At 56.4% G+C, this 11,952-nt stretch overlaps 1 protein-coding gene across 1 annotated transcript; it reads left to right on the forward strand.

Annotated features, from left to right (window-relative positions):
- The first annotated feature begins 41 nt into the window (after positions 1-41).
- Positions 42-11,639, forward strand: CHRM1 (cholinergic receptor, muscarinic 1). The gene is made up of 3 exons (XM_010853969.1): positions 42-635; positions 1,071-1,163; positions 9,189-11,639. Exon 3 carries the CDS (start codon positions 9,265-9,267, stop codon positions 10,645-10,647), a length of 1,383 nt encoding a protein of 460 aa, XP_010852271.1. The 5' UTR covers positions 42-635; positions 1,071-1,163; positions 9,189-9,264; the 3' UTR covers positions 10,648-11,639.
- The last annotated feature ends 313 nt before the right edge of the window (positions 11,640-11,952 follow it).

The raw sequence follows: 11,952 nt of genomic DNA on the forward strand, positions 1-11,952 counted from the left end.
TGGGTGGGTGGGCGCGTGGGCACGTGCAAGGGGGCAGGGCGTGTGTGCTGGGGAAACAGGCATGTGAACACCGACCGGCCTGGTACAGCAGGCTGGGGGCTCTAAGGCTGGGTGGGGGAAGTGTGCCTTTGTGAGAGTGTGTGTGTGAGCTCGTGTGTGTGTGTGTGTGTGTGTGTGTGTGTGTGTGTGCGCGTGCAGCCGAGCCTGTGTGCTTTGGGTGTGGGTGTTTGTCTCCCTGTATCCGCCTTCTCTCCCGTTCTGGACTTTCAGCCTTCCTGGGCTCATCTCCCTCCTGTCCTGCACCCTACCTGTAGGAGCTGGAATTGGGTGCCCTAGTGGAGAAGGAGGCCACGCTCCAGGGCCCACTGTAACCCCGGACGCTGCCCGAGGCTTCCCTCTAGCTCCCCCTCCCTTCCTTTCCTCTCTTTCTTCCCTCCCTCTTTCTCTTCCTCCCTCCCCCCCAAGGCTGGCGTGCCAGGGGGTGGGACATGCCAATCACCGGCTGTGCCTCTCCGGCTGCCAGCACAGGGCGCAGCTCCCCCCGGGAGCCAGGTGTTTGGGTCCCTGGAGACGCCGCCAGCCCCCCGGAGAGACAGCAGGGCTGAGGACCCTTCAGACCCCTCTCCAGCCCCATGGTGAGTATGTTTGAGAGGGCTTGGGAGGGGCTCCACTGAGGTGGGGGCAGTAGAAGCAGGGTCCTCGAGCAAGGCAGGGACCAGGACTAGAAGGAAATGAGGAGGGACCCCAGAGAGAGGAGGGGGCCAGGGAGGGGTCTAGAGGCCAAGGCTCTGCAACGCTGCTCCAAGTACCCCATCTCCTGGCTTCTGGTGGATACACCTAATGTTTTTCTGGGGTTCAGCTGGAAAAGGAGCTGGGGAGCCCCTAGAACTCTGGACCCGGAGCCCAGAAGGGATCAGCTTGCCATGCAGCAGGCAGAGCCCCAAGCCCCAGAGACAGTGTAGGGAGGGCAGGGGACCAAGAGGTAGCCCTTGCCACCAGAATCTTTTGGGAGGTTGACCGCCCCCCCGACTGGGGTGCCAGTCTCAGAACCTCCTCCTCTCCTCCCTCAGGGAACCCTGACTCCCACCATCCCCATCCACCTTCAGCCCCTCCACGATGGACTGAACCAGGCTGCTGGCCAGATGGACAAGCGGGATGCCAAGGTGGGTGCCGGGCCAGACACCAGCAGGAGACCGGCCAAGAGCTCCAGGGCTCCTGGGGGACACGGGCGCGTGGACAGCCACGCCGGCCAGGGAACATGGTCCTGATGTGTCCAGGAGCCCAGAGGGCCCTCCCTATGTCCGTAGTACCTTGGGCTCCCGCAGGGCAGATCACAGCCCTATACCCAGGTAATGCATTGATACGAATGGGCACCCATGCCAGTTACCCATCCCAGGACCCCCAGACTTCACAATGTGGGGATGGGCTGGAGGCCAGGCACTCTGATTCTTGCAGAGTGCCAGCTTCTGAGCTGGCATCTGGGGAGGGGGTGGGCAGCTTTCATCTGGTCACTCCGACAGGTGCTGCTTGGGGGGTTATCAGTGCCAGTGGAGAGTCACTGCTTCCCAGAAAACATACCTGCAGCACTGCCCAGGCTGACCCAGGGCCTCCTGCCCAAATGGCCGGAAGGAGTCAGTCTGTCTCCTGCAGCTGGACAGTCTCCTGCCCCTGGGTAATCAGCTGCTCACTGAGCTGTCAGATGACAGTTGGTTCTCTGCCCCCTGACCTCAGCCACTGGGCAAGCTGTGATCGCCACTGTGATATGGAAGGCAGGGGAGGAAATGATGAAATGGGGCTGCAGAAGATGTGACTCTGGGCTCCTAGGATGGGTCCTGGAGGGCTGAGAACTGGATCCCCAAGTGCAAAGAGGAGTCCAGAGGGTCAAGAAGAGGGTAGGCAGAAGTCATGTCAGACTAGAAAGGAACCTCCCCATTGTACAGATGGAGAGACTGAGGCTGAGGAAGGGGCAGGGACATGCTCATGGTCACAGAAGGAATATCAAGGGGTCTGGCTGGGGCGTTCTCCTCACCCTCAGTACAGCCTTGAACTCCCACCTCCATGAGCAGGATGATGGGGTGGAGGGAGCAGCGAGCTCTGTGAGCTGGGGCTCCTGGGCGGGTGGGGAGAGGTGGGTGAACATCTCGCTGGGTTTCTGTTCTGCTGTGATGCCATGGTGATGCCTAGAAAGATGGGGGAGGGAGGGAGAGAGAAGAAAGGAAATGGGGAGGGGAGCGCAAGGAGTAGAGCAGAGGGCACGAGGAAAGGAGGATGAAGGCCAGGTACTTCTGATGCCACCTGGCAGAGTGGGCTCTGGGGCCCAGCCTGCTAACTGCCAGGCTCTGACATGATCCGGCTAAAGTTGGGCAACTGGTTAAGGTCCATCAACAGTGAGAGTATTTGGCACTGGTTCTAAGGCTGACGCTCCTCTTCCGGCTCAGCCGTGCATTTATGAGCAGTTAACTGATGGCTCCTGCCCTTCCCTGGGGTAGTCAGCACTCCCCCGGAGTGACTGTTGAGCCTGGAAAGGTGATAAAGTGTATCAGTTTACCCCCTCTTTTCCAAAGCCAGACATCAGAGGTGGAAGCTGTGTAAACCTTCAATGGGTCAAGAGCTATCTTCAGAGAAAAATTAACCCTGGGGTGGGGAGAGCTACCTCTGACAAGCTGGTTTGGGGTTAAGGCCCCTGCAGAAGCGACGGATGGGTCAGGAGGCCTGGCCAGAGGACTGCCTTCCCTGCACGTGTGAGGTCCCAGGTACCCAGCCCCACGGCCCCGACCTCGTACCTCCTCCTCCCCTGTATCGTCCGTTCTCTCCAGCCAGGGTTCTGCCGACTTCCAGAATCACAAGATGGCTTCACTCCTCCCCCTGAATCTCTCCCCCAGCACCCCTCATTCTCTGCCTTCCCTTCTGCACTCCTTGACCAGTGGTAAGATTCAGGAAGCCCCAGTGTTCAAGCATCCCTCTCCCCATCAATCTCTCCCCTCCCCCTTCCTCTTACCAGCCAGATCCCCGGCCCCTGGGGATTGGTCCAGGGCGATGGCTAGCCTGCCCTGCTCAAGGCTCTGACCTCATCCCTTAACTCTTTGAGCCCAGGCTGACATTTTCCTCCCCGACACTGGAAGGCACAGTCCCAGCCCGGTCCTGCCCTGGCCTCCCTGCAGCAGCTGGGGCAGGGCTTCCCTGGTCCATTTGACAGTTGAGGATGCTCCTGAGGATTTTTCTCCAGTCCTTTCAAGCCAGGCAAGGTCTCACAGAGGGGGCAGGGACCTGGCAGGTGAAGGGATACAGGAACTGGACAGAGCGGAGGGACGGTACTCGGGAGCCAGTTCAGACTCCCATCACTCCACCCACCCTCTGTTGCTGCAGGCTCAGCCTCATGCTCAAAGTCCTACAGTCAATCAGGAGATCTCCGTGTACATCCATGGATTTATTCCACAGATGTTTACTGAGCAACTGCTGTGTGCCAAGCAGAGAGCTACGGCTGGACCACCGCCTTCCTGTAGCACTGTGATCGTACGTCATCCAGATAGATGACACACGCTGTCACATACACGCACACACACACAGGCAGACAAGATTCTCAGGGAAGGACTGATTCATCCCTATTGATTGATTCAACCCAGGGTTTGGCCAAGCTAGTCAAAGTAGGCAAGGAGGCCATTGAGCCCCCCATCCCCACAGCATTTGGAGTAGGCACCCAAGCGGTTAGCCCTGGAGGCAGACTGTTGTTCGGTCACAAAGTCACATCCGACTCTTGGTGACCCCGTGAACTGCCGCACACCAGGCTGCAGGCAGACCACCTAAGTCCAAATCCTGACTGCATCAGTGAAGAGCTATCAGGTTAGAGCCTCATTGGTCCTTTTGCCAATTGAAGATAATAGAACCTATTTCCCAAGAATTTGTAACAGGTCAATTAAATCATGTTATGTAATGCTTAGAGACATGTCTGCTTATAGTAAGCAGCCTGTAAATATTAGTTGCTATGATAATATTACTAAAAGCTCCCAAAGACCTTTATCAGGAAGCCACAGTTCTGGGCAGAAAAGTGCCTCCTGTTTCCTTTCTACCTTCCTCTATCCCAGACACCCTCAGAGGATGTCCCAACCCATCCCCATAAAGACCCTCATCATTTCTCTCTTTTCTTTTTAATTTTTGGCTGTGCTGTGAGGCATGTGGGATCTTAATTCCCCGACCAGGATCACACCCGTGCCCCATGCCTTGGAAGTGCAGAGCCTCAACCGCTGGACCGCCAGAGAAGTCCCACCCCTACTCCAGTTTCTTATTCTCACTCAGCAATGCACACACTCTCACACACAAACACTCATCCTATAGAAAGATACCAGGTTGGGACTAGAACTTACCCAAGGTCACCCAGCAAGACAAGAGCAGAGATGGGGCTTGAAGCAAAGGCAATGCAAGGACTTCCTTGGGGAGTCTTCCCCTCAGCCCCTGTGATCCCCACTAACCAACCACCCCACTCCCATGGATGTTTTCACAGAATATGCTATGCAATACAGCTTCCACCACACACACACCCCTTTCACCAGAGGGCTAACCCTAAGTCCTTCCCCTGTAGAAATTCTGGAGCTGCTGCTGAACCCTGGCACCCAGACTTTCAGCCCAAGGGAATTCCCCACAGGGAAATCACCCACAGTCTCTGGAAGCCACATTCTTTCTCAGCCATCATCTTGCTGACCCACCAGTAGCCTTAAAGAGGCTTTGCCTTATTGAAGATTGCCTCCAGTAAGGAGTTAAGGAAACCTGCTCAAGGTCATACATCAGGGACCAGAGCAGGCCTCCAGGAACCTTCTCTGGAGCAAATTACAGTCCAAGAGGGGTCTGGGGGAGGACCCCCGCTTCTGATTGTGGAGGAAAGATAAAGTCACAGATGGCTGTCTTCCTGGGCCGCATCCCAAGGGCTCAGAAGGTCCAGCCAGTGGCAAGAATCAGGATCCAGTTTGCCAGAACCTCTGCCCTTCTCTTTCCCCCAGCTGTCCCCGAAGGGAGGCCCTCACATCTCATAGGTGGGGCACAGAGGGTCGGCTAAGAGGAAAGAATGTGGCCTTGAAGCCTGCAGGTCCGGGGCTGAGAGAAGCTAAGTGAGCCTTCAGCCCCGGCAGCCTCCCCTCCAGGACCTGGTCCATTTTATAGGTGAGGATGTTCTTAGCTATTCTCTCCTGTGCTTTCAAGCCATCTTGGAATCCTGGTTTTAGGATCCTGTAAAATCTCCCCAGATGTCAGGCTGGTCCCAGTCCTCCACTGGACAAATGAGCAGTCTGGGGACCAGAGATGGGCTCTGCCAGGATCTGGAGAGGAAAGGGCAGGGGACAGTCAGATGAGAGTCAGTGGATCAGAATGAGGAGTCAGGAACAATAGCAGAGGCTGTTGACTGAGTGTCATTTCAGAGCCAAGCACTTTGGATACTATTATTCTTATTGGACACAACTGAAGCGACCGAGCACAGCACAGCACATTCTTATCAGCAGGCTTCGCAGGTGCAGTGGTAGAGAATCTGCCTGCCAGCGCAGGAGACCCAAGAGACCCGGGTTCGATGCCTAGGCCAGGAAGATCCCCTGGAGGAGGAAATGGCAAGCCACTCCAGTATTCTTGCCTGGAAAATTTCATGGACAGAGGAGCCTGGCTACAGTCCATGGGGTCACAAAGAGTTGGACAAGACTGAACATGCATGTATCCCCATCAGCTGAGGGAGGCAGGGCTACAGGGAAGGAGAGGTTGTCATTGCTAATGATCACACAGCTAGGAAGGGACAGCGTGGAGATTCAAACCCAGGGCTGTGATCAGCAATGCAGGAATTAGGGTGAGGCGAGTGAGGTGCTCGCCTTGGAGCAAAATTCAAGGAGTGGGTACAAAAATACCTCACTAGTCAAGATAAATAATATTGTAATGTAATAGTTTTGAAAATCAAACAGCAAATTACAGCCCACAGGCGGCCTGTTTTTGTAAATCAAGTTTGGTCAGAACCAGGGCCAGCAGGATTAGGGCGAGGCATGGGCGATGAGGTGTTCGCGCAGATGCAGGGTTGGATCTGTCTCAGTTTAAAATTGTGTGCATGATGGATGTTTTGCATTGATTTCTATTCTTTAAATGTCACGTTAAAATGTTACTTCCTTCATGACTGAGTTTGGGGCATCTACTTAAATTCTGCAGGCAAAGCAAGTGCCTCCCTCATCCCACCTAGTCCTAACCCTGGTGCGGTGTGAGGGCCAAGTACAGTGGCAGAGCGCCTGGTCACACCCCTGCAGTTGCGGAGGGTACAGGCCCGTAAGCTCGGGCCTGTAAGCTCCTCTTCTGTTCAGTCTTCGCAGGTCTTGTCCCAGGGAGCCGCTGGAGGCTACAGAACTGCCCCCAAGGCACCCAGGCTTGGGATGTGGACGCCAGCACCCAGTCTGGGAACCAGGAGACCTTAGACTACACAATACCTTTTTCTTTTTGCTCTGGGCCTCAGTTGCTCCATTTCTGCAACGGGCACAAACAGCACTGAGTCTAGATGATCAAAGGGATCACAATAGTTCAGGGTTACCTGTCAAGGGTAGTTTCCACCAGTGACCTCACAGGGAAAAGCCCAAGCACCTACAGTCTGATCCCAGCCTCCTGCCTGACTTCCATTAAGGGACGAGGTTGCAACAGAGCTCAGTAAGCAAGATAAATCATATTTTAGTGTAATATTTTTAGTTCAAATTGGCAAACTATGGCTCCTAAGCCAACAACCAGGGGGGTTTTATATTTATTTTTATCTATTTACTTATTTAGCTACACTAAATAAGTGTAGTGTAGTATATTCAGCTACAGGGTCTTAGCTGTGGCAGGTGGAATCTAGTTCCCTGACCAGGGATCAAACCCAAGACCCCTGCGATGGGAGCATGGAGCTTAGCCACTGGACCACCTGACCATCAGTTTTATAAATAAAGTTTCATTGGAACTTACTGCTTGGGCTCCAATCCTGGTTCCTACTTTAGCTGTGTGATCTTGTACAAATTCTTGTGTTTTTCTCAGCCTTAGTTTCTTCATCTATAAAATGGAAAGAAAAACAATCCCTAGGTCATAGATTCCTTGTTAAGGTTAAGTGAAAAAGGAACATAGGTACTCTGAGTAGTGACTGGCCCTAAGGAATGCTAACTAATAGCAGTGACCATTGTTATTGTTAGTTGCTGTTATCATAGAATTGGGGGGGCGGGGACGTGGCATGTGGGATCTTAGTTCCCCAACCAGGGATCAGGTTTGAACCTATGCCCCCTGCAGAGGAACTGCAGAGCCCTAACCACTGAACCACCAGTGAATTCCCCATAGTATTAGAAATTTTCATCAAAGAAGCAGACACTTCAGGGCAGGAGGGAGCTCTTGTTGCTACCCTCGCTGTGTTCATGGGAACCATGGACCAGGGCTATTCTAAGCACTTGACATCCATTTACTCTTTAAGCCAGGCAATAATTCCGCAAGCATTAGCTAGGGACAGGCATTATTACCATTTGTCAGCTAAGGAAACCCAGGCATATAGCAGTGGCATCGCTAGAGGAGACCACACACCCAGCACATGGTATGGCCTGGATTCAAATGCAGACAGTCTGACTCCAGAGCCCAGGTTTTTCAGCCAGGACTTCCCCTTGTGCCCCGTCATGTGCAAATTGTCCCAGACCCAGGAGCACTGACAGCCACAGCCTGTCTTGCTCTGTCACACTCTGAATTCCTCATCCTGAGAGTTGCTGTCACACAGACACCCCTAGCCACGCAGCACCAAGGCATCCCTCACCAGTGACCTCTCACAGACTCTAGTCTCCTCATCACAGACCAGGTCCCCAGGAACACCAGGGCTTGCTGGGTCCCTGCCCAACGTCTCTCCCTTGGAATTTTTCCAAGGATACCGGCCCTGAAGGTAGGAGAAGACCCAGTCTCTTCAACCAACAGAAGGATGTCTGAAGCACTGAACGAGAACATCCAGCAGCAAGGCCGGGGCTGAGCGGCTGGGCCTCTGCCAGGCCAGTGGTCGCTAAGAGTCATGGCTTTTCTCTCTACCCACCCTTAGTGCCCGGGCTGGACTCCAGCTTCAGGCAGTCTGGGGGATCTTCCTGTTCTCCTTGGTGCCCTCCACTCAGCTGTGGCCTCGCACACTACATCTGTCACCAAACTCCCGCTTATGTGGGAGCTGAGGCCCTCGCCTATGCTGCTTGCTTTTACTCCAGATTTTCCATCACCAGGCGAGCGAGCGTCTGGGCCTGGCTCAACTTCCCCTGATGCCCTCATAAGTGTTTGCTCCAGCCCCAAACTGCGCGTGCGCGCATGTGCCACGCCCCTTTGCTTGTATCTCTTTCCCTCTCTCTTCTTTGGAGACCCCTGCCCGCCCCCCGCCTTCTCAACACTCCCTGTTTCACGGAAGAATCCTGCTGGATCTTCACACACTCTGAAAGTGAGCGAGGGAAGTGGGTTCTGATCACACACCATCTGTGTCGCCATGGCCCAGCCATAGAGCCGGCTGGAACCACGGTTGCCTTTGTGAAATGGGGGTCATAAGAGACCTTCCTCCTACAAATGCTAGATATATATACATATATATATTTGGCTCTGCTGGGTCTTCACTGCAGCTGCACAGGCTTCTCTAGTTGTGGTGCGTGGGCTTAGTGCCCCTCTTCCCCCAGGGACTGAACCCATGTCCCTTGCATTGGCAGGTGGATTCTTAACCACTGGGCCACCAGGGAAGTCTGGAATGTTCAACAATTAAATTAGGTAATTGAATTAAGCGCTTAGCCCTGTGTCTGGCATGTAGTAACTACTCAGAAAATGAAAGCTTTAATAAAATTGACTGAAATGCTTTGAAAATGTGGCAGTCCCATGTACGCCAGTCTCCCCACTCCTGCCACATGAGTTAAGCTAGACAAGCATTAGCAGCAATTTCCCGATGAGAAAATTGAGGCTTGGAGTCTGAATGGTGAAGCTGGAATGGGGACTCAGATCTCTGGATGCCAAAGCCATCCCCTCCCCCTCAGGCCGCTGGTAAATCCATTGGTGGCTGGGAAAGTGCATTCTAAGTGACCAGGCGTGGGCACCAGTGAGGATGGTGTGACGCTGTCTGGTTGCCGCTCTGGGAGGGCAGAGGCTGTGCTCCCAACACCTTCTACTCCAGGCTCTGGGAGGCGTCCTGCAGCCCAACCCAAGCGCATGTCCTCTCTTTTCAGGTGATGACCGGCCCCTGAGGAAGCCCCGTCCTGTGATTAGAGGAAGGGGCTGCCTCCCCTACTCCACCCAGCCACCATGAATACCTCAGCGCCACCTGCCGTCAGCCCCAACATCACCGTCCTGGCACCGGGAAAGGGTCCCTGGCAAGTGGCCTTCATCGGGATCACCACGGGCCTCCTGTCACTGGCCACGGTGACAGGCAACCTGCTGGTGCTCATCTCTTTCAAGGTCAACACGGAGCTCAAGACGGTCAACAACTACTTCCTGCTGAGCCTGGCCTGTGCCGACCTCATCATCGGTACCTTCTCCATGAACCTTTACACCACGTATCTGCTCATGGGCCACTGGGCTCTGGGCACGCTGGCCTGCGACCTCTGGCTGGCCCTGGACTATGTGGCCAGCAACGCCTCGGTCATGAACCTGCTGCTCATCAGCTTTGACCGCTACTTCTCGGTGACCCGGCCCCTGAGCTACCGCGCCAAGCGCACACCCCGCCGGGCAGCCCTGATGATCGGCCTGGCCTGGCTGGTTTCGTTCGTGCTCTGGGCCCCGGCCATCCTCTTCTGGCAGTACCTGGTAGGGGAGCGGACGGTGCTGGCCGGGCAGTGCTACATCCAGTTCCTCTCCCAGCCCATCATCACCTTTGGCACGGCCATGGCCGCCTTCTACCTCCCCGTCACGGTCATGTGCGCCCTCTACTGGCGCATCTACCGGGAGACAGAGAACCGGGCCCGGGAGCTGGCGGCCCTGCAGGGCTCGGAGACGCCGGGGAAGGGGGGCGGCAGCAGCAGCAGCTCAGAGCGGTCCCAGCCGGGGGCCGAAGGCTCCCCAGAGACCCCTCCAGGACGCTGCTGCCGCTGCTGCCGGACCCCCCGGCTGCTCCAGGCCTACAGCTGGAAGGAGGAAGAGGAGGAGGACGAAGGCTCCATGGAGTCCCTCACCTCCTCGGAGGGTGAGGAGCCTGGCTCCGAGGTGGTGATCAAGATGCCCATGGTGGACCCCGAGGCGCAGGCCCCCGCCAAGCAGCCGCCCCGGAGCTCCCCGAATACGGTCAAGAGGCCGACCCGGAAGGGGCGCGAGCGGGCGGGCAAGGGCCAGAAGCCCCGTGGGAAGGAGCAACTGGCCAAGCGGAAGACCTTCTCGCTGGTCAAGGAGAAGAAGGCGGCTCGGACCCTGAGCGCTATCCTGCTGGCCTTCATCCTCACCTGGACGCCGTACAACATCATGGTGCTGGTGTCCACCTTCTGCAAGGACTGTGTCCCCGAGACCCTGTGGGAGCTGGGCTACTGGCTGTGCTATGTCAACAGCACCATCAACCCCATGTGCTACGCGCTCTGCAACAAGGCCTTCCGGGACACCTTCCGCCTGCTGCTGCTCTGCCGCTGGGACAAGCGTCGCTGGCGCAAGATCCCCAAGCGCCCCGGCTCTGTGCACCGCACCCCCTCCCGCCAGTGCTGATGGCCCTCCCGCCTGCATCCCTCCACCCCGGCAGCCCCCGTAGAAATCGGGCAAGGGTGGTGACCTCAGACCCAGGGCCCTGCTCGGGGAGGGGGGCCCCCCCAGGCTTCCGGGGACCCTAGGTCACCTTCCTGCACAACCCAGGGAGACCCCACCAACTTTCCAAACTGGGGAACCCGGGGAACTGGTTCTTGTGTTCCCTTCTGGGTGGGAATAGGCTCTTCACCAGGAAGAAAGCCTGGGAGGGGGTATCCGGACTTTGGATTCCTTGTTTGTGTTCAGGCAGGAAGTCCATGCAGAGCCAGTAGAGCCGGCCAGGAGAAAGGAGGTTTAACCAAGCGGTCCTCCTTGGCCCCAGGAGCTGGCCTGGATCGAGTGGAGGATGGCACCCCCTGCCAGCAGGGAACTGACACCAACTACTGAGAGAAAAGCTTGGCTCAAGGGAGTATCCCTGCTTCCCAGGCGTCCCCTCCCTCCCCAGGCACAGCGCACTCCGCTGGGCCCTCGAACACTCTCCAAGGTGTCCTTGTGTGGGTCACCCCCAAGGCAAATGTCCAAGCATCAGCGGGACAATGACACCAGAGGGGACCTATGTGGCCCGTCGCCATCAAGCCCCAAGGCAGCAGGAGGAGGGAGCACCCTCATCCCGACTGTCCCACTAAGTCATTTCCCTGGGAGTGAGGGGCAGGGGTGCCTGCTGTCCAGACCCTGCCCTGGAGAAGCCCTCAGACCCTCCCTCCCTGGCTCACAGACACCACCTGGGTAGATCTGCTCCCTCGGATCTAGCCAGGCCTCCCGCATGCTGCCTGCCTCCGCCCCCAACCCCCACTGGTCTGGCCCAGCACAGGTTCCCTCCTGTGTGCTCGTCCATCTGACCCATGCATGGCCTCCCAGCCACCCTCATCTCCAGGCCCAGCCTGGTCCCAGATGTTCTTTCCTGCCAACCTCAGCAAGCGCTGAGTCTGTGAATAAAGCCACATAACCAGCGGCCACTAAGGGGCCTTCTTCCCTGGGTTAGTTAGCTCTTTTTGTTCCCTCCCTCACACCCCCGCCAGTCGGCTGGCCACACCGTGCAGCTTGCAGGATCTTAGTTACCCTACTAGGGATCGAACCTGTGCCCCCTGCAGTGGAAGCCCAGAGTCCGAACCACTGGACTGCCAAGGAACTCCCTTAAGGACCTGGTCGTAAGCCAGGACAGGATGGGGCAGGGAGGGTCCAAGGACCGTGAGAAGTGGGTCACTGCCCTGAGGGTGGTCTCAGGAGGAGCAGCACCAAGTGGCTGGGTCTACTGAAACCTGTGAACCC

The sequence above is a fragment of the Bison bison genome, unplaced genomic scaffold (genome assembly GCF_000754665.1).
Source record: "Bison bison bison isolate TAMUID 2011002044 unplaced genomic scaffold, Bison_UMD1.0 scf7180017864334, whole genome shotgun sequence".
NCBI classification, from domain to species: domain Eukaryota; kingdom Metazoa; phylum Chordata; class Mammalia; order Artiodactyla; family Bovidae; genus Bison; species Bison bison.